The sequence below is a fragment of the Dreissena polymorpha genome, chromosome 8 (genome assembly GCF_020536995.1).
Source record: "Dreissena polymorpha isolate Duluth1 chromosome 8, UMN_Dpol_1.0, whole genome shotgun sequence".
Taxonomy (NCBI): Eukaryota; Metazoa; Mollusca; class Bivalvia; order Myida; family Dreissenidae; genus Dreissena; species Dreissena polymorpha.
The window spans coordinates 7,468,401-7,494,304 of NC_068362.1; the positions used below are offsets into that span (position 1 = coordinate 7,468,401).

Here is a 25,904-nt window from a genome sequence, read left to right on the forward strand (position 1 = left end):
CGTTTGTAGATATAATTTGTACAAATGAAGAGTTTGTGGTTGTGTGAAAGGAAAATGGTTATGGTGAAGATCTGTATTAATTAACTAACGTAATGTATACTTAACTCACATTTGTTAATGTGTCATAGGCTTTAGGAAACCCCGTTGGGACTCCTCATTGGTTATAGGAAGGAAGGGATGTTATGATGAAAGCATACATGCATGGTGGTTAATCCATGTACTCATTTCTTAAAAAAGGACCAGCGACAACGAACCTTATTTTGAGTCCGATTCAAGTGTACATTATATTGCTCAAACTCCGACTTAAGATAAGTTTGGCAATTATTGGATGACTACGAAAAATTAAAATCTTCATTACAATCATAAATGTAATATTGTGATTCAAAATTTGGATACAGTCTCATAGCATGCTAATTTGAAGTTTAAGTTATATTGCTATAACGATTTATTAGTAATTTTACAAACCAATATGCGTGACAATCTGTCACAAAATACGCCTGTATTCAAGTCAAAGTAAACTATATTTGTGTCGGATGAATTAACATTTGGTATAAATATTAGTATAGCAATTAAGTTAATAATAATACGACTAAAACATTTTGAGTAAGAGAGCAGGCTATATTAATTAGGACAATATTTAGTAACAAAATTCAAAAGTTCTTCATATTTTCTAGACTTGAACTTGCTATTTTTTAAATATTCGTAATCTATGAAGAATATATTAAGACAGCAGGAAGTATTATACCTGTGTACATTTAATTATACAAATAATTCATGAAGATCTTGATTATATCAAACAAGTCAACATTGTCTAATCATCAGAACACGATCAGCATACATCAGGAAGGTTCACACTACAGCGATGATACGCGTTCCATTATTTTGCGTTTGCAATCACGCTTCCTGCCTTGATCGATGCTATGAGCGTTATATTGAAAGATACAATTATGTCCGCATCCGACCCATTTTATGTATAACTTCTCAAAGAGGTATTTTATTGCCGCAATGTGGCGTTGACACCAGCTTTCGAATGTCAATTTAATACTTTCGGAAGAACGATACCGATATTGTTTGATACATCGCCAATTATGTAATAATGTCAATGGTTATCAAGCCTGATTACCGGAAGTACGAGTATCAAGCACACCGAGAGCCCGACCGCGATCCTCTATGCTCGTTCCCATCGTATCTCGAGTGTCTTAATTCTTTTGAAGAAAAACAACAACAAAAAACAACAACACGAAATAGTTTTTAACAAGATATACGGCGTATTTCCTGACTTTGAAATAAAGTAAGGCAAATTACGTTTTTAAATAATCGAAGTGAGAACAGAGGTTAAATTGTTTTGTGCTTTTGTACGTCGCATTCACCGCATGAAACGTGTGTTATAAAATGGGCGCATATTTAAACTACACAATAGTGTTCGTAGAAAAAATTATACTACGGGAGATCACATCAAGACTTATTATGGGTTTATTTCTCACCATTAAACATATATGGTACGTTACTATTTGAATAACACGCAGTTTTCTTTCGACACATACAAATCACACTTTCAGAGCCGCGTCGTTCGAAAATGGGTCTTTTGTCGTTCGGCCAGCGCAGCTCAAGCCCAGTTTGCAAAATTGCGCAGCCAAATCAAGAGCTGCGATGTCCTCCACAAAGTCAAGCAAAGTTTCGTGATCTCATAAGTTAGCTCTTTACCAGACTGCATAGGCTGGGCTATAGATACGCTGGCCGCAAATGTCATAGGACCCATTTTCGCATGACGCGGGTCTTTAAAAGTCTCTTTGCTTCTTGTCAGAAAAACCCGTCTGAACACAATACTTTTCGATAGATAAATGCAGTCAAACTGTGTTATTTATTACAAAATGGCAAATTTTGGTAACCTATTCATGCTTTCGTAAACGATTACCAGACGGCTTACTAAGTCTTGCAAACATTTGTGGTTAGATAATTAAACGATTTCCCTGTTGTCATGACACTTTACTATTTCGGAAGTTGTTGTTTTCTCATCGTGAATGCAATACTATGTTATCATGAACGATTGTCGATAAACAGTCAATGAACGACTGTGTTTTAATGAACGATTACCAGGCGGCTTGCTAAGTAAGGCAAACGTTTGTGGTTACACAATTACACGATTTTCCTGTTATCATGACTAAATACTATTTCGTCAGATGTTGTTTATTCATCGTGAATGCAATACTGTGTTATCAACATTCATCGATAGCCCATTATGTCTTAACGGAACGATTAATTAAGTGACTGAGTACTGACACTGAAATTTTGCGAGATGGATTTTAATTGTAAATGCGTCAAATTTGTTATCGATGTGTCGTACGAATATGCACAGAGTAATCTGAAATTCATTACACTGAACTATACTACATCCTTTACGTGGACACAGACGCAGTGATGCGGCCAAACGTCTGGCGCATTTCTCTCGAATCAGCCAATTACATATTCAAATGTATTCATTCGGGACTGCTGGCGTTATGTTCATTTAAGGTGAAACACTGGGTTCAACAGCTACTCCGAAAAAACAATCATTCAACTTACAAAGTCGGATTCTGATCGTTTAAATTAACCCTTCGTTTATTTTTACATACTTTATTTAATAATTATTCGAGCAGTATACATATCTTTAAGTACAGACTTAAATTTAAAAAAATACTTTTACGAACAATTGAATCATTGAGTTGTGTCGTAAGTATAATTGTTAAAAATAAATCTATTTAAAACGCATATATTTTTAAACCATTGAATGAATAACATATACTGAAGTATGAAATAGATTTTTGCAACGTTTTTCACACCATATTCCTTATTTGCATACAGTAAGCGTATTGATAATGACTATGTGTTTATTAGTATAAGAGTTTAACGGTTGTACAGTTCTATGGTAAAAAAAATGGATTAAAATTATTTTCCAGCTATGCTCGGTGGAAATGTTGATTAGATGGTTCCTGTTGTATCAGTCCCCGTAAGGACGTAAAAAAATTGCGCTCGCCGCCCATATTTCAGGGCGTCGGCGCGGGGTATTGGGTATAGTTTTCAACTAGCAATAACCACGCCTCGGATAAACCTCATTGGCTATGGTACCGCCACTGCGCAAAGCTAATATGCTATGTAAAAGTTTAGTATATAAAACAACTATGTATTTAATTTCTACAAACGTATACTTTACGTGTTATGATACATGTAATTGTTACAGACACAAAAGCAATTTTCAAAAATGAATAATTGTTTTGATTGTAAAATCAAATTGTGATTTGGAAATTATAATTACGTCCCATATAAATAAGGGAGAAAACTTCCACAGTGTCATCAATGCATGTCTGGTTTAAGTATGTCAGTTTTTCACATACATAATTTTATGAATTATTCGTATTAAAGCATGCAACGGAAATAAACCACAATTATTTGACATCAACGTTATTTTTTAAGATCAAACCATAATTCATAAGTGATGGGATTTCGATTTTAAAAATAGCTTAGCCTTGGGGTTTTCCCATCTAGTAATCAGGTAATTTGGTGTGTGTTTTCATTTATGACTGCAGTTTTCTTAAGTGCATTTGCGTAAATAACCACATATTGATTTGAACTTGCACGCCATATATATGAGCCGCGTTCTGTGAAAAGGGGGTTTAATGCATGTGCGTAAAGTGTCGTCCCAGATAATCAGGGACGACACTTTCCGCTTTTATGGTATTGCTTTTTAAAATAAAGTCTCTTCTTAGCAAAAATCCAGTTTAGACGGAAAGTGTCGTCCCTGATTAGCATATGCGGACTGCACAGGCTAATCTGGGACGACACTTTACGCACATGCATTAAAGCCCCTTTTCACTGAGCGCGGATCAATCATGTATCCATGTATTGTAAGTGATCAGCTACCGTTTCTACCGAGGACCAAGTCTGACTTACAATCGTGCGACATAAGTTACAGTAACAACTGAATTGTGAAGCATAAAAACATTCACTATATGTATTTCTGAAATTTCCGAATGACCATGATATAATGATATGCAGAAGATGATTATAATTCATATTTGTCGATGAAAAATCTATTCTCATTGTTTTCTTCTCCCATAAATGACACGTCATGTAAAGTTGTTGGGCGATGGGTAGTAAGACGTGCACGATTAATCAAACTTAAACGTGTTTGCTAACGACAAGGACTTTATGCGACTGCGCTACGATAAATAGATTTAGGCTATTTGTTAAATAAGATTAAGTTAAAATTAGTTCAACGTACTTTGCTGGTTTTATCTTAGTATTTTTACTGAGTTTACAACACATGTCACAATTTTGATATAATACCTACACCACACCTAAACCACCATTGGTATCATTAGCAAGGGGTAAATCTATCAAACAGTATCACTTAAAGCCACATACATAAGTTGATTCATTCGTTAATCGACAAATATTGTTAACTGTCTCTGTGTCATCAACATGTCTTGTTTCGTGTATTATTCTTCCTTAAACAAAAGTTAACACACACAAAATCTTCATGTTGCAAAATTCATCATGCGATGTCAGACATATTAATTCCACCAGTTTGCCTTTTGTAGATGTCATTTCTACAAATTAAGCAGTTCCATTTGCTTTTTGAAATGAATATGGTTATGGTGATTGTTCATTTTCATAAACTTACCGTAACTAACCTAATCAGTGCTTAACTTTTATTAGTTTATGTGTCATATGGTTCAGGAAAATCCTGTTGAGACTTCGCAGTGGTAATATTTGGGATGGGGTGTGATGTAAGCTTTATTTTATAGTAATAAACAGGTCCAGCGACTACAAACCTTATCTGTGTCCAGTTTAAGACTTAAGGCACATTGGGTTGCTCAAATTCCGACTCAAGATTCGTATGGAAATTATTGGATGACCACTATCATTAAAAATCCCTATTTAAATCTTTAATTTAAGATTGCGATTCAAAATTGTGAGGCAGCTTCATACCTCACGAAGCTAAAGTTGTGGTGATAGTTAACAAGAGCTACATTACTGCAACGATTAATAAGAAGTTAAACATGAATACGCGTGCTAATTGGTCACACGAAACCCACGTATCACAAAAAGGGCTCCGAGTCAGATGTAAACAACTACAGAGGTATTACACTTGTAAGCTGTCTTTCTAAACTGTTTACCTCAGTTATTAATAAGAGAGTTGAAAATGTCTGCAATGAATATAACATTATTTCGGACGCCCAATTCGGATTTCGAAAAGGACGTTCTACTGTAGATGCAATATTTATACTTCAGTCATTAGTTCAGAACTATATGTTTGAAAATAAACGTCTGTATGTTATTTTTGTCGATATGTTGAAATGTTTTGATTCTATATATATATATATATATATATATATATATATAGAAACGGTCTTTGGTTGAAAATATATAAATCACCCATGTAGAACGCTATCATCTGTCAAATTCTTCAGTACCAAGATGGCGGCGGGGTCACGTGATAGCCAATATGGCGGCGGTCAATTTATCGATTCTGGGATTGTCTATTAACAATGACGAATCAGACCGGAAATCATCAAGCCTATGACACATACAGACTTGTGGGTAATTTACAGATTACGTAAATTACTATATGTTTATAAACAGGGAGGCGGAAAACTACAACGGGCGAGGCATGGTCAGGGGTGATAACCCCCAAAAAAGGTAAGGGTAAGGGTTAGGATTAGGGGTCGGGTTAGGGTAAGGGTTGGGTTTAGGCTAACCCAAACCCAAACCCGACCCCTAACACTAACCCAAACCCTAACCCTAACCCTCTTACCCCCCCCCCCTTGCGCAATACCATACCATGCCTCGCCCGTTGTAGTTTTCCGCCTCCCGTTTATGAAATGACCATAACCATAACCGTATCACTTTTACACAGCAAAATAATACTGATTTATTTGTACATATTAGATATACAAGCGACAATCTGTTGTGAAATTAATATTTCCGTCATCTCATGGTGCATTTTGCAACCGGTATATTTTTGGCTTTAATTTTATGAAATATGCCAAAATGAGGAAAAAACAATATGCGCAAAGCATTTATGAGAGCTAGGTTTAGACGAGTTGGCCTGTCTTTTTGTGTTTAAACTTAAGCGTTTGTGTTTAAGGAACGTAAATAAAGTAAACAAGAAATGTTGATGACAATGTGACAGTTGACTTTATCTATTTTAAATCAAATTGATCAACTAATTAATGCGACTTTAAGTGGAACTGTCGTTTTAAAACACCAAAGGTGTTATAATTGAGTTTTTATATAATAAAATAAGGTTGCATGTGTTGTGAACTCAGTAAATAGATTAAGGGGTAGAGGCAAAACCAGGAAAATGAGTGAGGGTTAATTTGTGCAGGTTTTACCATTATCTGTTTATTCAGTGACGCAATAGATACAAAAGTATATATATATAGCTCAATTGCATCATGACCATATCTTAATCAAAACATTTAAGTTCTTTTGATCTTACTTAACTTAGCGCAACAAACTTACATAAAATATCATATTTTGGTGAAATAAAACACCAATAAGATTCTTAGCATCGACAACTAAGATTCAATTTAATCAGTAATTGCATTCATGTTCTGCATTATCATGCTTTCATTTGTCGTTCGCTCATTTCAAGAATACATGTGTTGAATGATTTGATGCTCCAATATATGTCGCAAGATTTGTAAATAGACATGGTAGAATTGGTCCTTGATTACTTTAAAATACATGCATACAGATATTTGGACAGCAAGTACAAACCAAAAGATTGCACTTAACACGAATGCTTTGAAGCAGAATAATGTCATATACACAAACATTTAAAATGGGAAATCCCATAACCCATGCATATTATAAGCATACATGCGAAAATAACACGATGGAAGTTGTCACCCTTAATTAAATGGGAAGTAATTATAACTTAAAAAACAAACTTGGATGTAAAAGTAAAATTAAGTATTCATATTAAATATAACTACTGTCCTTAAATCATTATGTGTATCACGACAAAAATACATTTTGCAGGAATTAAATACAATTTTGTTTTAATTAATAACAAATTGGCATCGTCGTTATATTAAAATCCGGAAAGAATATTCATTTTTTTACTTCCTTACGGGGACTGATAAAACATTTGTATAAAGCACAAAAACTGCCCGATGGTTTTATATATATTTACGTCTACCTTATGAATTGTAGTTGTACGTCAAATATGTTATTCATTCAATGATCGTATACAATATATGAACTTTCAACATTATAATGCAATGTAAAGTAATAATTAACTTCTTTGTACGTATATTTTGTTTTGTATATCTTAAAAGTAAGTCTGTTCTAAAAGATATGCAAGTTATTTCTTTACAAAGGGGTCTAGTACAGTTTGTGAAATTAAACGATTTTCTGACCTATCCCTTATTCTCATAGTATCGACCCTGCATAGTTTCGTGTCTTTAACGAAACACCATCGAGAAGTGCAAGACAGTAAATGTTTTTTTTTTAATTTTAAGAAGTATTAAAACATTTGATGGTTGTTCATGACTATTACGACGATCATTCTCATGATTTCCGGTGTTCATTGGAAAGTATGTCATGTCTATTCCAGGGTGATGCTTTGATTTATAAATTACGTAACACATAATTATGTTAGTTTGTTTATGGTTTATTAGTAGTTTTATCAAATGTTTTATATGCTGCTTGTTTTTGAAAAAAAGTTAACATATTTTAAGAACAACATGAGAAAGAGTTTCGTTTTTCCATTAAGATACTATTTATAGAACAAGCACATGCGCATAGTAATAAACTTTTGCAACCAATCAGGGATTAAGTCTAGCCATTATTTTGTCAGAACAATAAAACAATGCCGATTTAAATGCTGTTTTCGTTGTTGTATCCAAAAATAACACATTTAACTTTATATTGTCATATAACACATGCGTGTTTCTGTATTGTTTCACTTCCTAAATTCGTATGTATTCATTAAGAGGGTCAATACTACATATAGACATGCTACGTGACATAAGAAACACGAGCACAAAGGAACGCAGATATCCAAGTTTGTTATCATCAAGTTATTAAGATCCTTCTCATACCTATTAGCTCCGAGGAAAGGTGGCTGATACCCTTATGTCCTATATTCTTCAATCTGTCCAGCTTAGGAAGCAATGTCAGGAGTTTAGACTCCCGCTGGCAAAGCTCTCCGTGGGTCTGAGGCACTCACACAAACACACCACGTTAACCCTTTCAGTGCTGGAACCGAATTTTGAAGGCCTTTGCAAACAGTTTGGATCCAGATGAGACGCCACAAAACGTACCGTGTCATCAGGATCCAAACTGTTTGCTATTCTGATAGTATTATTGAAAAATATCGAAGAAAATGCTTATTTTTAGAAATTCAGCAGACGATATTTTAGCAAACGACACATTTCCCAGCATGCAATGGGTTAATGAATATGCCGCTTGTTAGCGATTATGTTTGATTTATCGCAATTTATTTTATAATTACCATTGTTCTAAAATATGACTGACGCAAGTACATTATCAAGCATACAGACAACTCGACCGCGTATCTCTCTACCCATCCTCGTGTTCCCAAATTCACACATATGAGCTTTGTTCTGGGAAAACTGGTCTTAATGCATGTGCGTAAAGTGTCATCTCAGATTAGCCTGCGCAGTCCGCACAGGCTAATCAGGGACGACACTTTCCGCTTAACTTGATTTTTGGTAAGGAGGGACTTCCTTGAAACTAAAAATACCATAAAAGCGGAAAATGTCATCCCTGATGAGCCTTTGCGGACTGCACAGGCTAATTTGGGATGACACTTTAAGCACATGTATTAAGCCCAGTTTTCTCAGAACACGACTCATATCATAAAACACTTTAATTACGAAGTCGGATTCTGATCGTCCGAATTTAACCGTTCGTTATTTTCACGTGTAGTGTACATACATATTTTTACAGTATACACATCTTTTAGAAGAGACTTACTTTTTAAAAACATGCATTATTGCATTACGTCGCAAAAAGAAAATTAATATGTTTACAAGAAACAAACAGAAATAGTTTTGAAAGCAAATATTTTTTTCTACGATGTAATCAATAACATATTTTACAAAGAATAGCGCAAGGTTGTCATGCCATATTCCGCACTTATAATTTATAAAGTATCTGTATTGATTATGTGTTCATACATAGTGTTTTGTCACTTGCAAATATAGCTGCTTCATGAACAACCGGTATATTGGTATAACTGTTAATGGAATAAATTGATTAAATTAATTTTCCAGGTTTGCTTCATTGAAATGCTTTTTTTCTCCACTTGTTTCGCTAGTCCCCATGAGGACGTTCATAAATTGCGCTCGCCGCCCATATTTTAGGGCGTCGGCGCGGGGTATTGGGTATAGTTTTCAACTAGCAATAACCACGACTCGGATCAACCTCATTGTCTGTGGTACCGCCACTGCGCAAAGCTAATATGGAAACAAATTTTTAGTATATGTATACAAGCTTTATTTAGTTACTACACAATGTATACATTTTTCAGGATACACGCAGTGGCTTACGACACAAAAGCCGCATTCACAGTGAATAATTATGTTTGATTCAATATTAAAGATTGATTTTTTAAATTATTATAACGCCCCGTTTCACTAAAATAAATAACTTCCATAATATTATTTGTGCGTGTATTTTTGAAGATTGACTTCATGTCAGTTGAACACATATTTTCTCGGTACCGTGCTACCGGTATTGATGTTAAAGTTTTGTAATGTAAATACATCCCAATAATTTTAGGGAAACTATAACTGTTTAGATCAAACTACAATTCATCAGAAATGGGATTTCTTAAAATAGTTTTTCCTATGTTTTTTTTCCCAATATTTATCAGGTACTTTGGTTTATTGTTTTAATCATGACTGCATTTTTTGTCAGTGCATTCATGTAAAATGTAGTACCGGTATGTTGGGCTCTATTTGCCAGTAACAACTACGAAAACAAGTATTTCAAAGTCATCAGTGACCGATTATTTGAAGGATTATGTCTTACTTAAATTCTTGCGACAACATACCGTTAAAAATAAAGTTTGTAGCTTCAAAACATAAACTATATGTATTCCTGAAATGAGATAATGCCACACGTAACAATGATAAGCGGAAGATGAATATATCGCCCCAGTGAGTGGTGCAAAAAGGTACCATGTGAGATTGAAATTAGAAAGCACATGGTACATTTTTGCACCATTTGGGCGATATCTTATGCAAAAGCTCATTTTTCTTTCCCACCGAAAAATGGTACTTTATGTAATTTTGTAAAGTTGTTGCGAGATTAAGGTAGTGCACCTCTAATGATTTCCCGCGATTTCTTCGAAGGTTGAAGAGCCAACTATTAGGTGCCGTAGCCTAGTGGTTAAGGCGATAGACTAGAAATCTTTTGGGATATTCCCGCGCAGGTTCGAATCCTGCCGACGACGCATACTTTTTTGCGACGCGTTTTATTTATTTTCTAACGTAATTTGATTTAATATGGCATATAAGCTATATTTATTGTTAAATATGTTGCAATTTTTATGCACATTTTTCAATTATTAAAATTAAAACAACGTTATGGCGAAATTGGGTGATTTACTGTTGAAAATACGAACCATGCATGTTGCATTTTTATTTTTATTTCAAAAAGTAAACGGTAAATCTGTCTAGTTCTTGGTATTTTTGCTGTATATAGTGTTTCTATAAAAACTAAGTTTAAAATATGACTTAAATGATACTATTTTGAATTTTATGACACTTTGTTTTTAACCGACCCAATTTTTACTTGGCTGAAATCACTTACATTTCATGGTGCTCTTCCATAGATAAAAATTTGTAAAAAATAAATGTCTGTAAAAGAATACTTATTTCATCTTGTTTAAACTTTAAACACCTTTACAGCATCTGTACACACCAACTGCATGCCCATATTTGGAAATTTGAATGAATTATGGAACTTTTATATACCCCAGGGGTGAAAATAAACTGGACAAAAGCCGAGCGTGGGGGTGGTTTTGAAAAAATCGGTATATTTTTTTAAAAAGCATGGAAAGCCTACCTACAAATTTGCATGTAGTTCAGTGAAATGATGCTGATTAAGAAAATAATTAATTAGATTATATTTGGATATGTGCCCATTAGAGGTGCACTACCATAAGATAATAAGTTAGTAAGATGGGCACACTGAATCGAGCTTAAAGTGTTTTTTAAAGAAAAGGATTTGATGCAACAAGCTACAATAAATATATATCTGGAACCTTTTGAAATTTTAATCGCTTGAAAATTATATAAAAGTTAAACCAGTACAATGCGTGTAGGTTAAATTAACCTTCACACTGGTGTTACCTTAGTCTATTTACCGAATTAACAACCCATGCAACAATTTGTTTTTAAAACATTACCCTAAACACATTTGGTATTATTAGCAATGGATTTGCAAATATATTAAACAACAGTACCAGTTAGAGCAACATACATCATGATTTATTTGGTTTCCGATGAATATAATCCACTGTCACTTTTTCATGAACAATTCTTGTTCCGTGTATAAAACTTCCTTAAACACAAAGGCTGGCGTTAAAACACAAACAGAGAGGCCAACTCATCTCAATGGTTTACTAAAAAACAATGCGAATACTGTAATTTGAATAACATTAAGGAACATTATATAAATAAAGAAAGAACATATCTAATAGTTGCAAATTGTGGCATGTCATGACATGCAATTTCACAACAGTCTGTAGATAAAAGATGTACACACAAAGAGTTTTTGATTGTGTGAAAGGAAAATGGTTATGGTAAAGAGCTGTATTAATTAACTAACATTATGTGTCGATAACTGTCATAGGCTTTTGGAAACCCCGTTGAGACTCCACATTGGTAATATGAAGGAAGGGATGTTATGATGAAATCATAAATGCATGGTGGTTAATCCACGTACTCATTTCTTAAAAAAGGCCCAGCGACAACGAACCTTAAATAAACGAACAAAAGATAAAAATCTTCATTTCAATCTTAAATGTAGTATTGTGATTCAAAATTTGGATACAGTCTCATAGCATGTAAATTTAAAGTGCTATAACGATTTATTAGTAATTTTACAAACCAATATGCGTGACAATCTGTCACAAAATACGCCTGTATTCAAGTCAAAGTAAACTTTATTTGTGTCGGATGAATTAACATTTGGTATAAACATTGGTGTAGCAATTAAGTTAATAATAAAACGACTAAAACATTTTGGGCAAGAGAGCAGGCTATACTAACAAGGACAATATTTAGTAACACAATACAAAAGTTCTTCATATTTTCTAAACTTGAACTTGCTATTTTGTAATATTCGTAATCTATGAAGAATATATTAAGACAGCAGGAAGTATTATACCGCTGTGTGTACATTTAATTTTACAAATAATTCATTAAAATCTTGTTTAAATCAAACAAGTCAACCCTGTCTTATTATCAGAAAACGAACAGCATGAATCAGATCACACTAAAGTTTGCGTTTGCAATCACGCTTCCTGCCTTGATCGATGCTATTCACGTTATATTAAAAGATATATGTCCGCATCTGACCCACTTTATGTATAACTTCTCAAAGAGGTATTTTATTGCGGCAGTGTAGCGTTGACGCCAGACTTTCGAATGTCAATTTAATACTTTTGGTGATTCTATATTTTAACAGTTGAATATGAACAAAAGAAGAACGATAGTTGATACATCGCCATTTATGTTATAATGGCAATGGATATCAAACCTGATTACCGATTATACAATTATCAAGCATACCGAAAGCCCGACCGCGATCCTCTATGCTCGTTCAATGTGAGATTGAAATTAGAAAGCACATGGTACATTTTTGCACCATTTGGGCGATATCTTATGCAAAAGCTCATTTTTCTTTCCCACCGAAAAATGGTACTTTATGTAATTTTGTAAAGTTGTTGCGAGATTAAGGTAGTGCACCTCTAATGATTTCCCGCGATTTCTTCGAAGGTTGAAGAGCCAACTATTAGGTGCCGTAGCCTAGTGGTTAAGGCGATAGACTAGAAATCTTTTGGGATATTCCCGCGCAGGTTCGAATCCTGCCGACGACGCATACTTTTTTGCGACGCGTTTTATTTATTTTCTAACGTAATTTGATTTAATATGGCATATAAGCTATATTTATTGTTAAATATGTTGCAATTTTTATGCACATTTTTCAATTATTAAAATTAAAACAACGTTATGGCGAAATTGGGTGATTTACTGTTGAAAATACGAACCATGCATGTTGCATTTTTATTTTTATTTCAAAAAGTAAACGGTAAATCTGTCTAGTTCTTGGTATTTTTGCTGTATATAGTGTTTCTATAAAAACTAAGTTTAAAATATGACTTAAATGATACTATTTTGAATTTTATGACACTTTGTTTTTAACCGACCCAATTTTTACTTGGCTGAAATCACTTACATTTCATGGTGCTCTTCCATAGATAAAAATTTGTAAAAAATAAATGTCTGTAAAAGAATACTTATTTCATCTTGTTTAAACTTTAAACACCTTTACAGCATCTGTACACACCAACTGCATGCCCATATTTGGAAATTTGAATGAATTATGGAACTTTTATATACCCCAGGGGTGAAAATAAACTGGACAAAAGCCGAGCGTGGGGGTGGTTTTGAAAAAATCGGTATATTTTTTTAAAAAGCATGGAAAGCCTACCTACAAATTTGCATGTAGTTCAGTGAAATGATGCTGATTAAGAAAATAATTAATTAGATTATATTTGGATATGTGCCCATTAGAGGTGCACTACCATAAGATAATAAGTTAGTAAGATGGGCACACTGAATCGAGCTTAAAGTGTTTTTTAAAGAAAAGGATTTGATGCAACAAGCTACAATAAATATATATCTGGAACCTTTTGAAATTTTAATCGCTTGAAAATTATATAAAAGTTAAACCAGTACAATGCGTGTAGGTTAAATTAACCTTCACACTGGTGTTACCTTAGTCTATTTACCGAATTAACAACCCATGCAACAATTTGTTTTTAAAACATTACCCTAAACACATTTGGTATTATTAGCAATGGATTTGCAAATATATTAAACAACAGTACCAGTTAGAGCAACATACATCATGATTTATTTGGTTTCCGATGAATATAATCCACTGTCACTTTTTCATGAACAATTCTTGTTCCGTGTATAAAACTTCCTTAAACACAAAGGCTGGCGTTAAAACACAAACAGAGAGGCCAACTCATCTCAATGGTTTACTAAAAAACAATGCGAATACTGTAATTTGAATAACATTAAGGAACATTATATAAATAAAGAAAGAACATATCTAATAGTTGCAAATTGTGGCATGTCATGACATGCAATTTCACAACAGTCTGTAGATAAAAGATGTACACACAAAGAGTTTTTGATTGTGTGAAAGGAAAATGGTTATGGTAAAGAGCTGTATTAATTAACTAACATTATGTGTCGATAACTGTCATAGGCTTTTGGAAACCCCGTTGAGACTCCACATTGGTAATATGAAGGAAGGGATGTTATGATGAAATCATAAATGCATGGTGGTTAATCCACGTACTCATTTCTTAAAAAAGGCCCAGCGACAACGAACCTTAAATAAACGAACAAAAGATAAAAATCTTCATTTCAATCTTAAATGTAGTATTGTGATTCAAAATTTGGATACAGTCTCATAGCATGTAAATTTAAAGTGCTATAACGATTTATTAGTAATTTTACAAACCAATATGCGTGACAATCTGTCACAAAATACGCCTGTATTCAAGTCAAAGTAAACTTTATTTGTGTCGGATGAATTAACATTTGGTATAAACATTGGTGTAGCAATTAAGTTAATAATAAAACGACTAAAACATTTTGGGCAAGAGAGCAGGCTATACTAACAAGGACAATATTTAGTAACACAATACAAAAGTTCTTCATATTTTCTAAACTTGAACTTGCTATTTTGTAATATTCGTAATCTATGAAGAATATATTAAGACAGCAGGAAGTATTATACCGCTGTGTGTACATTTAATTTTACAAATAATTCATTAAAATCTTGTTTAAATCAAACAAGTCAACCCTGTCTTATTATCAGAAAACGAACAGCATGAATCAGATCACACTAAAGTTTGCGTTTGCAATCACGCTTCCTGCCTTGATCGATGCTATTCACGTTATATTAAAAGATATATGTCCGCATCTGACCCACTTTATGTATAACTTCTCAAAGAGGTATTTTATTGCGGCAGTGTAGCGTTGACGCCAGACTTTCGAATGTCAATTTAATACTTTTGGTGATTCTATATTTTAACAGTTGAATATGAACAAAAGAAGAACGATAGTTGATACATCGCCATTTATGTTATAATGGCAATGGATATCAAACCTGATTACCGATTATACAATTATCAAGCATACCGAAAGCCCGACCGCGATCCTCTATGCTCGTTCCCGTCGTATCTCGTGTGTCTTAATTCTTTTCAACAGCTACGCCGAAAAAACACATTTAACTTACAAAGTCGGACTCTGATCATTTAAATTAACCCTACGTTTATTTTTACATACTTTATTTAATAATTATTTCAATAGTAAATATATCTTTAAATACACACTTAAATTAAAAAAGATATTTTTTACGACAAATTAATCATTGAATTGTGTCGCAAGTATAATTGTTAAAAATACCCCTATTTAAAACGCATATATTTTTTAACCATTGAATGAATAACATATACTGAAGTATGACATAGATTTTTGCAACGTTTTTCACACCATATTCCTTATTTGCATACAGTAAGCGTATTGTTTATTTGTGTTTATTAGTATAAAAGTATGGGAGGCGGAAAACTACAACGGGCGAGGCATGGTATGGTATTGCGCAAGGGGGGGGGGGGGTTAGAGGGTTAGGGTTAGTGTTAGGGGTCGGGTTAGGGTTTGGGTTAGCCTAAACCCAACCCTTACCCTTACCCGAATCCTTTTTTGGGGTTATCACCCCTGACCATGCCTCGCCCGTTGTAGTTTTCCGCCTCCCTAATAGTATATAACGGTTGTACAGTGCAATGGTAAAAAAGTGGATTAAAATAATTTTTCGATTGAGATGCTGAATGGATAGTCTTAGTCATATCAGTCCCCGTAAGGACGTTAAAATATTGCGCTCGCCGCCCATATTTCAGGGCGTCGGCGCGGGGTATTGGGTATAGTTTTCAACTAGCAATAACCACGCCTCGGATAAACCTCATTGGCTATGGTACCGCCACTGCGCAAAGCTAATGTACTTTTTAAAACTTCAGTATATAAATCAACTATGTATTAAATTTATACAAATATATACTTTACTTATTATGATACAAACAATTAATACAGACACAAAAACAATATTGAAAAATGAATAATTGTTTTGTTTGTAATATCAAAGTGTGATTTGTAAATTATAATTACGTCCCATATAAAAAAGGGAGAAAACTTCCACAGTGTCAGAAGTGCGTGTTTGGTTAAAGTCTGTCAGTTTTTCACATACATAGTTCTATGAATTATTCATAATTAAAGCATGCAACGGAAATAAATCACAATTATTTCACATCAACGTTATTTTTTAAGATCAAACCATAATTCATAAGTGATGGGATTTCGATTTTAAAAATAGCTTAGCCTTGGGGTTTTCCCATCTAGTAATCAGGTAATTTGGTTTGTGTTTTCATTTATGACTGTAGTTTTCTTAAGTGCATTTGCGTAAATAACCACATATTGATTTGAACTTGCACGCCATATATATGAGCCGCGTTCTGTGAAAAGGGGGTTTAATGCATGTGCGTAAAGTGTCGTCCCAGATTATCAGGGACGACACTTTCCGCTTTTATGGTATTGCTTTTTAAAATAAAGTCTCTTCTTAGCAAAAATCCAGTTTAGACGGAAAGTGTCGTCCCTGATTAGCATATGCGGACTGCACAGGCTAATCTGGGACGACACTTTACGCACATGCATTAAAGCCCCTTTTCACAGAGCGCGGATCAATTATGTATCCATGTATTGTAAGTGATCAGCTACCGTTTTTAGCAAGGACCAAGTCTGAATTACAATCGTGCGACATAAGTTTCAGTAACAACTGAATTGTGAAGCATAAAAACATTCACTATATGTATTTCTGAAATTTCCGAATGACCATGATATAATGATATGCAGAAGATGATTATAATTCATATTTGTCGATGAAAAATCTATTCTCATTGTTTTCTTCTCCCATAAATGACACGTCATGTAAAGTTGTTGGGCGATGGGTAGTAAGACGTGCACGATTAATCAAACTTAAACGAGTTTGCTAACGACAAGGACTTTATGCGATTGCGCTACGATAAATAGATTTAGGCTATTTGTTAAATAAGATTAAGTTAAAATTAGTTCAACGTACTTTGCTGGTTTTATCTTAGTATTTTTACTGAGTTTACAACACATGTCACAATTTTGATATAATACCTACACCACACCTAAACCACCATTGGTATCATAAGCAAGGGGTAAATCTATCAAATAGTATCACTTAAAGCCACATACATAAGTTGATTCATTCGTTATCCGACAAATACTGTTAACTGTCTCTGTGTCATCAACATGTCTTGTTTCGTGTATTAATCTTCCTTAAACAAAAGTTAACACACACAAAATCTTCATGTTGCAAAATTCATCATGCGATGTCAGACATATTAATTCCACCAGTTTGCCTTTTGTAGATGTCATTTCTACAAATTAAGCAGTTCCATTTGCTTTTTGAAATGAATATGGTTATGGTGATTGTTCATTTTCATAAACTTACCGTAACTAACATAATCAGTGCTTAACTTATATAAGTTTATGTGTCATAGGCTTCAGGAAAATCCTGTTGAGACTTCGCAGTGGTAATATTTGGGATGGGGTGTGATGTAAGCTTTATTTTATAGTAATAAACAGGCCCAGCGACTACAAACCTTATCTGTGTCCAGTTTAAGACTTAAGGCACATTGGGTTGCTCAAATTCCGACTCAAGATTCGTATGGAAATTATTGGATGACCACTATCATTAAAAATCCCTATTTAAATCTTTAATTTAAGATTGCGATTCAAAATTGTGAGGCAGCTTCATACCTCACGAAGCTAAAGTTGTGGTGATAGTTAACAAGAGCTACATTACTGCAACGATTAATAAGAAGTTAAACATGAATACGCGTGCTAATTGGTCACACGATACCCCCGTATCACAAAAAGGGCTTCGAGTCAGATGTAAACAACTGCAGAGGTATAACACTTGTAAGCTGTCTTTCTAAACTGTTTACCTCAGTTATTAATAAGAGAGTTGAAAATGTATGCAATGAATATAACATTATTTCGGACGCATAATTCGGATTTCGAAAAGGACGTTCTACTGTAGATGCAATATTTATACTTCAGTCATTAATTCAGAACTATATGTTTGAAAATAAACGTCTGTATGTTATTTTTGTCGATATGTTGAAATGTTTTGATTCTATTTATAGAAACGGTCTTTGGTTGAAAATATATAAATCGGGAATTCAGGGTAAAGTTTTACGAGTTGTTATAGATATGTATAACAATGTTAAATCATGTGTTAAGTCATTTTCTTCATTTTCTGATTATTTCTCATTCTCAGTAGGCTTGCGTCAAGGGGAGGTAATGTCCCCTTTGCTATTTTCTCTCTTTGTTGAGGACTTGGAACTTTATCTCCAAGATGATATTCATGCAGGCATAAATTTAGATGATGTTATGATTTTATTACTTTTGTTTGCTGACGACATGGCCATTATAGGTAAAAATCCAACAGACATTCAAAACCATTTAGACCATTTGTACACCTACTGCAATAATTAGGGATTGCAGGTTAACATAAATAAGACCAAAATTATGTTTTTTTGTAAGCGAGGTGGATTACTGACCTCAGAGAAGTTGACCTACAATAGTCAGCCAATAGAAGTTGTTAGTGATTTTAACTATTTAGGAGTTGTTCTAAATTATACTGGTAGTTTTAATCTTAATCAAGAATATTTAGTTGGTAAAGGGCTTAAGGCCATGAATGTTTTACTTTGTAAATGTCAGGACTAAGATTTGAAGCTAGTACTCTTTGTCAATTGTTTGATGCCTTTGTTGGCTCTATTATCAATTATGGAGCAGAAGTTTGGGGATATACTATGTCAAATGAATTAGAAAGGCTGCATCTAAAATTCTTAAAACGTCCATTAAAAGTTAGACTTAATACATGTTATAATATGGTGTATGGCGAACTTGGGAGATATCCGCTTTATTAACATAGATATGTACATATACTGAAATATTGGTTTAAGCTGCAGTCAAGCGATAACATCATTTTAAAATATGTATACAACGAAGCCGTTAGATATTGTGAAAAGGGTTGCACACATTGGGTATATAATGTTAAAAAGATGTTAAATGATTATGGTTTTTCAGATGTATTCGAAAATGTGCATGCTTTTGATATGAAATCATTTTTGTTTGTATTTAAATGTAGAATTGTTGACTCTTTTAAACTTAAATGGTACAATGATGTGAACGAAAGCTCTATGATGGATATGTATAGGCAGTTTAAAACATCTCTAGTATATGAACCATATCTAAATATTTTACCTAAATCATTAAGAGCATATGTTAGTAGATTACGTTTATCTGTACACCCTTTGAGAATTTAAACGGGTAGATACGCTAGAAATGTAGATAAAAGATCTTTAAGATACTGCATGTTCTGTGTTTTAAATGACATTGAGGATGAATATCATTTTGTTTGTGTATGCCCTATGTATAATGATTTTAGAAAAAAAAACAACATAAAAAACAACTATTATATCAAACCATCTGTTTATAAATATTTGAATTTGTTAAAAACGGAGGATAAAATGGAACTTATAAATCTGTCACTGTTTGTCAAAAACGCGCTATCTATACGATCAAGACTGATAAATGATATGTCATAATATATTCATCTCCTGTATACTTATAATGTATGTAATATATTACCAACTGCATTTGTAACAATCTTATTTTAAAAAACCACGAGTTTTGCTTTCTGTGTTGTTGTTTTTTTTTGTATCTAACATATTTTTTTCTGCTTATTTTTTTTTGTATAAAATCACGTGACAATATATATGTGCGGTTGTATATATATATAGACGATGTACTTTGTATTGGTCTTGAATAAAAAAAATCTGTCTGTCTGTTCAATGTATTAATATAAGTTAAACTATTCTGATAGGACGTGAATTTGCTGATGATGCGCGTACTTTTTGAGGCAATATAAATTAGGATGATTCAAGGGCCATACATTAGATGTGCTGCCAGAAAACTACCCTGTTTCAGAACTTGGTTGAGCGTATATTCTCTAAAAACAATTACAGCAAACATAATGATGATACGAATAAAATATTTGAGGTTTAGAGTAGAAACAACAAGAAATATCTTTAAAAAAGATATACGGCGTTGATTGTGGTCGGTGTTGATGAATGATCAAAAGTTGTATCTATGAGATCAAAATGCCGTTTTGCTGCGCAGTTTTTAGCTGCATTACACGCAAATCAATTACGGGGTGTTGGCTTATTTCGCTTCATTATATATTATTGATCAGATTTCTAATTTTACAGAATAGAAAAACACAAGAAAAAAAGAAAATAAATGAAATCATATAGGTCAGCCGGCAACACACAAATCAATCGTACATATTTGAAATATTTATACGCGCGTTCTTCGAACAGACCTATTTTTGTGTGGTTTGTCGGACAGCAGCTCCATGAGATACACATGCATGCCAAATATCAAGTTGCTATCTTCAATATTGCAAAAGTTATGACCAAGGTTAAAGTTTGTGACACATACAACGACAGACCGACAGACCGACAGAAAGACCCGGTCACCGACAGACCGACCGACCGACCGACAGCCAGACAGACAGACCGACAGACAGACAGACAGACAGACAGACAGACAGACAGACAGACAGACAGACAGACAGACAGACAGACAGACAGACAGACAGACAGACAGACAGACAGACAGACAGACAGACAGACAGACAGACAGACAGACGGACGGACGGACGGACGGACGGACGGACGGACGGACGGACGGACGGACGGACGGACGGACGGACGGACGGACGGACGGACGGACGGACGGACGGACGGACGGACGGACGGACGGACGGACGGACGGACGGACGGACGGACGGACGGACGGACGGACGGACGGACGGACGGACGGACGGGCGGTCGGGCGGGCGGGCGGGCGGGCGGGCGGGCGGGCGGGCGGGCGGACGGACGGACGGACGGACGGACGGACGGACGGACGGGCGGGAGGGCAGGCAGGCAGGCAGGCAGACAGGCAGGCAGACAGGCAGACAGGCAGGCAGGCCAAAACTAATATACTCCCGATCATTGGAACGGGGGCATAAAAAGGTCAATTTTGAACAATTGCAAAATAAGACATGAAATGAAAGAAATGTCGATTATATCGCATTGCGTCATTTGTAATGTGTAATGTATTGTTGTTCTTGTGAAAATTAACAATTATCAATTATATATTTCGAATACTCATAGTTTCTGACATATTCTCAGGCCCTCATCAGTTTATTCGTTATAAAACACATGCTTGAAAAAAATCTGTTGGGATTCAAACTTGGTAAGGAGGGGATCGATAGGAAAACCAGAAAGATTTTATTGTTTCATCTTTTTTATAATTGTGGTCATGTAATATTTTTGTTATGATTCATTTTATAAATGTGTTTTAAACGCTCCGCGATATGTTTATTATGCACTATTTAAGACGTATTTATTTTAGCTCGATTGAATTTACTACTTATATGAAACGCTCTCGAGTATTATGCACTGAACAAGTGAAGTGCTATATACCTACTTTAAAATGTTGGACCACTTCCTAAAATAAGTGTTAACAATAAATGCACTTCGATATTATTTTGAATCGTCTGCTCAAGTCGGAAAGAAAAACGCAAATGCGCAATATGAAAGCCCGAAGGAATTTCCTATTAGGTCGAGGCCGACAGATAAACAGCACATAATAGTCGCCGATACACTCAAGGTTGTGGTATAAATCTACTATGGAACAATCTACAATATATACACGTAGTGGCATAATGAAGTGGATCAATTGTAATATCCTCTGGTTAGATATAGGCATGGCATTGAACAATTTTATTTAAGTGGGAAATAACACGTGTATCATACAAATATGCACAAAGACAAAGTTTAGCCGACCTTTCTAATTTTTAGGCGATAATTGTTGAAACAAATGAAGTTTTCTTTGGCCTTATATCGGACAATAACGCTATCAAAACTTAACATGCATTGTGCATGAATTTTATTATGTTATTTAAAATTGATATCCACACAATTAAATTAAAACATGTCATAAAGTGCATAATTATTTTATTTATCTTCTATTGTCAGATTAGACTTTAGAACGATATTTTATTCAATTCTGCTCAATTGTAACACATCCAACATAAGTGTTATATTTGACGTTTTTTTAATTGTAACTTAATACGTTGAAGCTTATACCATATCATTCTATACAAATAACCTTTTCAACTTTTTTTGTAATGACGAACAAAAGGAATTATATAAAAAAAACTAACGTTCGCGGGGTTTTCTTCCTGGTAAAGAGATGGCTTATCTGTCAAAACGGGACCTACACTGGCCTATATAATATGGGATCCCACAGTTTCTTTTCCGAAATGTGTGCACTTTAAAGAGGAGCGTCAAGTACAAACACTTGCATAACTATTCAAGAAGTTGAATGCAATAGTAACACGTTGTATTAAATAAGAACGTGGATGTGACATAAACAATAAATACGATTCCTCTTCTTTTAGATGTGATTTTTATATTCGTGTTATTTATCAGAATTCTGGCAATATGGCTAGTGATCGCGCGAGTATGGGTCTCGATATGGATTCAGATATTGAACAAGACAACTTACCTAGCATGGTCATGCTAGGCAACATTAGACTCGACCATCGCTACAATAAAGACACGACATTATATGTAGAAAGCAGTGGGCAACACACGAAACAGAGCAAAGACATGAGACTATCAAGGTTGGAAATCGAAATCGAAACTTTTAGCAACATCAATATCAATGCAACGGACACTCCACTGTTCGAAGAGCTATTGGATACGTCCAGTGAAGAGGCGCAAGACGAGATTGATGAAGCAGAAAACGTTTTACCACCGATAAAAGACGACGAGGGCGATACTCCAATCCACCTAGCGGTTATTTGCAACTATGCCACATCGCTAATTATAGAGTTGTGGATTAAGTTGTTAGCCACAGTTTATGACTTAGACATGCTGAATCATCAAAACAACCAACGACAAACGCCCCTGCATTTGGCAGTGCTTACAAAATGCTACAGCACAGTTCAGCTACTGGTAGACTTAGAGGCAAACCCAAAACTTCAGGACAGCAAGCTTAGGACAGCAGCTCATATTGCATGTGAAAGAAGCGATATAAAAAGCCTCTCAATATTGTGCCATTCCCAAGTCGCGTCACCCTCAGGTTGGCTCGGTATCTACGACAGCAATGGACAGACATGCCTTCACATTGCTGTACGTAAGGGTGACAGGGAATTAGTGCAGATTCTGTTAGACAACGGAGTAGACATTAACGCCCCCGACAGAAAGAGCGGCCGCACCGCTCTTCACTTCGCCGTGGAGTCCGGTGATACACACATGATCACGTGTTTGCTCCGGAACCCCGGATTAAGAGTGGATGCTCAAACCTTTTCAGGAGAAGTACCGTTGCAACTAGCGTACGGAAGAACGGATATTCATAGGAAAGCCAATGTTATTGAAGTTCTGAGGCGTAGCTGCATCACTGATGACTCATTTACTTATTCAGACGACGACGATGACGGCGAAGATGACAATGCTGGTGATAGTGATGAAGGTATATTAAACATTTTTTCATAACAATTTCATTTTTGTATAATCATGTTTTTGTATACAATTTAATGAATGGTATCATTGTTTGCAAATTGTTAATACAGGATATTCTCTTATCTATTAATATTGTCATCTTGACTCGTTTATTTAATCCAATACTAGCAATAACCGCTTATTTGTCGCACTGAAATGGTAATTATTTATAAAATATATAGCGATGCATGTACACATGCATACATTTTGATAAAAGTTGACGGACGGTTTGATCGTGAAAAAAGTTAATAACTGCAGTTATTAAAATATCATCGCACGAAATACCATAGACGTGTTTAGCAATGGTCTACTGTATACTCCGACAAAATATACGTTTATTTTCATTAAGTCCCTGACGTTCGTTGTCATTTTTCTTGCAGAGAACGAGTGAAGAAAGGAAACATCACTCGAATGAACTTGTATTCCGTCGCATCTTCCCGATACTCTTCAAACATATTGTAGAGAAATGATGCGAGTTACAGGCCTGTGCGGAACGGCCCGATAATTCCCGGTCACGTCCCTTACGCCGTTGTTTGATAAAGACTTGCACATCGCTTGACGTAGCTTTGCTAGTAAGCGTTGTCCTGAGTTTTACAGCGAATCCAACTGATCTCATAAGGATTGTTAAGGACATTCCTGGTTTGTACCACCACGGACATGTGGTATTTAATGAGGGAAGTTCTCTATGTTTGTGCACCAAGACTGAAGCAGTGTAATACTACATTTATGTGTAATATGTCAAATAATTTCACTTATTGAACTGTTACCTGTATTATATCTTTTCTACTTAACACATGAAAATACAGATGCATTAATGCAATTACAAATGAAATTGTGTTTTGGAACAAAGATACACATGTACTCTGCTAAACCTATTGCACTGTATTCTGACTGTCAATAGGGCGGTAAAGATGGAGATCTTATTCGCAATGTGCTTTATCATGTATATACATAATGCACATTACATTTATTTATTGTTAGTATTAATTTCATATAATATTTTTGAATTTAATTTAATTTCTTATTGATTTTATTGTATATGTTTTAATGGTTGTGTTAAACACATTTGTTGATTATGTTATTTATGTTAACAGTCAAATATAGACACAAGTTACTCGTAAAAGCTGTTTGTTATTTACAACATATCTAAATGAAGAATGATAGCAATTACAATTCTGCATCGTTTTTTATACAGCTTCATATTAGTCGTGTTCTAAGAAAACTGGGCATAATGCATGTGCGTAAAGTGTCGTCCAGATTAACCTGTACAGTCCAGTCCGCACAGGCTAATCAGGGACGACACTTTTCGTGTTTATGACATTTTTTTGTTTAAATGAAGTCTTTTCTTAGCAAACATCCAATTAATGCAGAAAGTGTCGTCCCTGATTAGCCTGTGCGGACTGCACAAGCTATCTGGGACGACACTTTACGCACATGAATTTTGACCAGTTTTCTCAGAACACGACTCATATTACAATCTCACTCGAAAAGAATGCATTAGTGACCATTGTCAAACACACGTGTGAATGATTTTGTTTGCATTTTGGAACCATCTAAAATCACAATATTTCGCTGACTTAAGCGGTTTAAAAGTTTTACACATTTGTATCCAAAGTGAGAATATCTAATGGAAAAGTGTTATAAGCAACATATGTTTTATTTATCGTTTGGTAAAACTTCATTTTTTGCTAAAATGCACCAGGTTTCCATTTGTAAGATGCAGTCTGTGTGCGTCCGTGTGCGCACGTGTGCATGTGTGCGTGCATGTGTACGTGCGTGCGATCATTTGTGCGTGAGTGCATGTGTGTGTGCGTGTGTGCTTGTGTGCGTGCATTCGTGTGTGTGTGCAGACGTAAAACATTCCATATTCCGG

At 34.7% G+C, this 25,904-nt stretch overlaps 1 protein-coding gene and 3 non-coding genes across 4 annotated transcripts; 1 reads left to right on the top strand and 3 right to left on the bottom strand.

The window, feature by feature from the left end:
- Positions 1-2,981: 2,981 nt before the first annotated feature.
- LOC127843289 (U4 spliceosomal RNA) lies at positions 2,982-3,122 on the bottom strand. The gene has a single exon (XR_008032198.1). It is a non-coding gene; the product is annotated as a U4 spliceosomal RNA (small nuclear RNA).
- Positions 3,123-9,331: 6,209 nt separating this feature from the next.
- On the bottom strand, positions 9,332-9,472 carry LOC127843294 (U4 spliceosomal RNA). The gene has a single exon (XR_008032202.1). It is a non-coding gene; the product is annotated as a U4 spliceosomal RNA (small nuclear RNA).
- A 6,704-nt stretch (positions 9,473-16,176) lies between these two features.
- Positions 16,177-16,317, bottom strand: LOC127843296 (U4 spliceosomal RNA). Its single transcript, XR_008032204.1, has one exon. It is a non-coding gene; the product is annotated as a U4 spliceosomal RNA (small nuclear RNA).
- A 6,476-nt stretch (positions 16,318-22,793) lies between these two features.
- Positions 22,794-25,154, top strand: LOC127842343 (NF-kappa-B inhibitor alpha-like). Its single transcript, XM_052371806.1, has 2 exons — positions 22,794-24,002; positions 24,412-25,154. The coding sequence occupies exons 1-2, from the start codon at positions 22,970-22,972 to the stop codon at positions 24,420-24,422; spliced, it is 1,044 nt and encodes a 347-aa protein (XP_052227766.1). The 5' UTR covers positions 22,794-22,969; the 3' UTR covers positions 24,423-25,154.
- Positions 25,155-25,904: the final 750 nt, after the last annotated feature.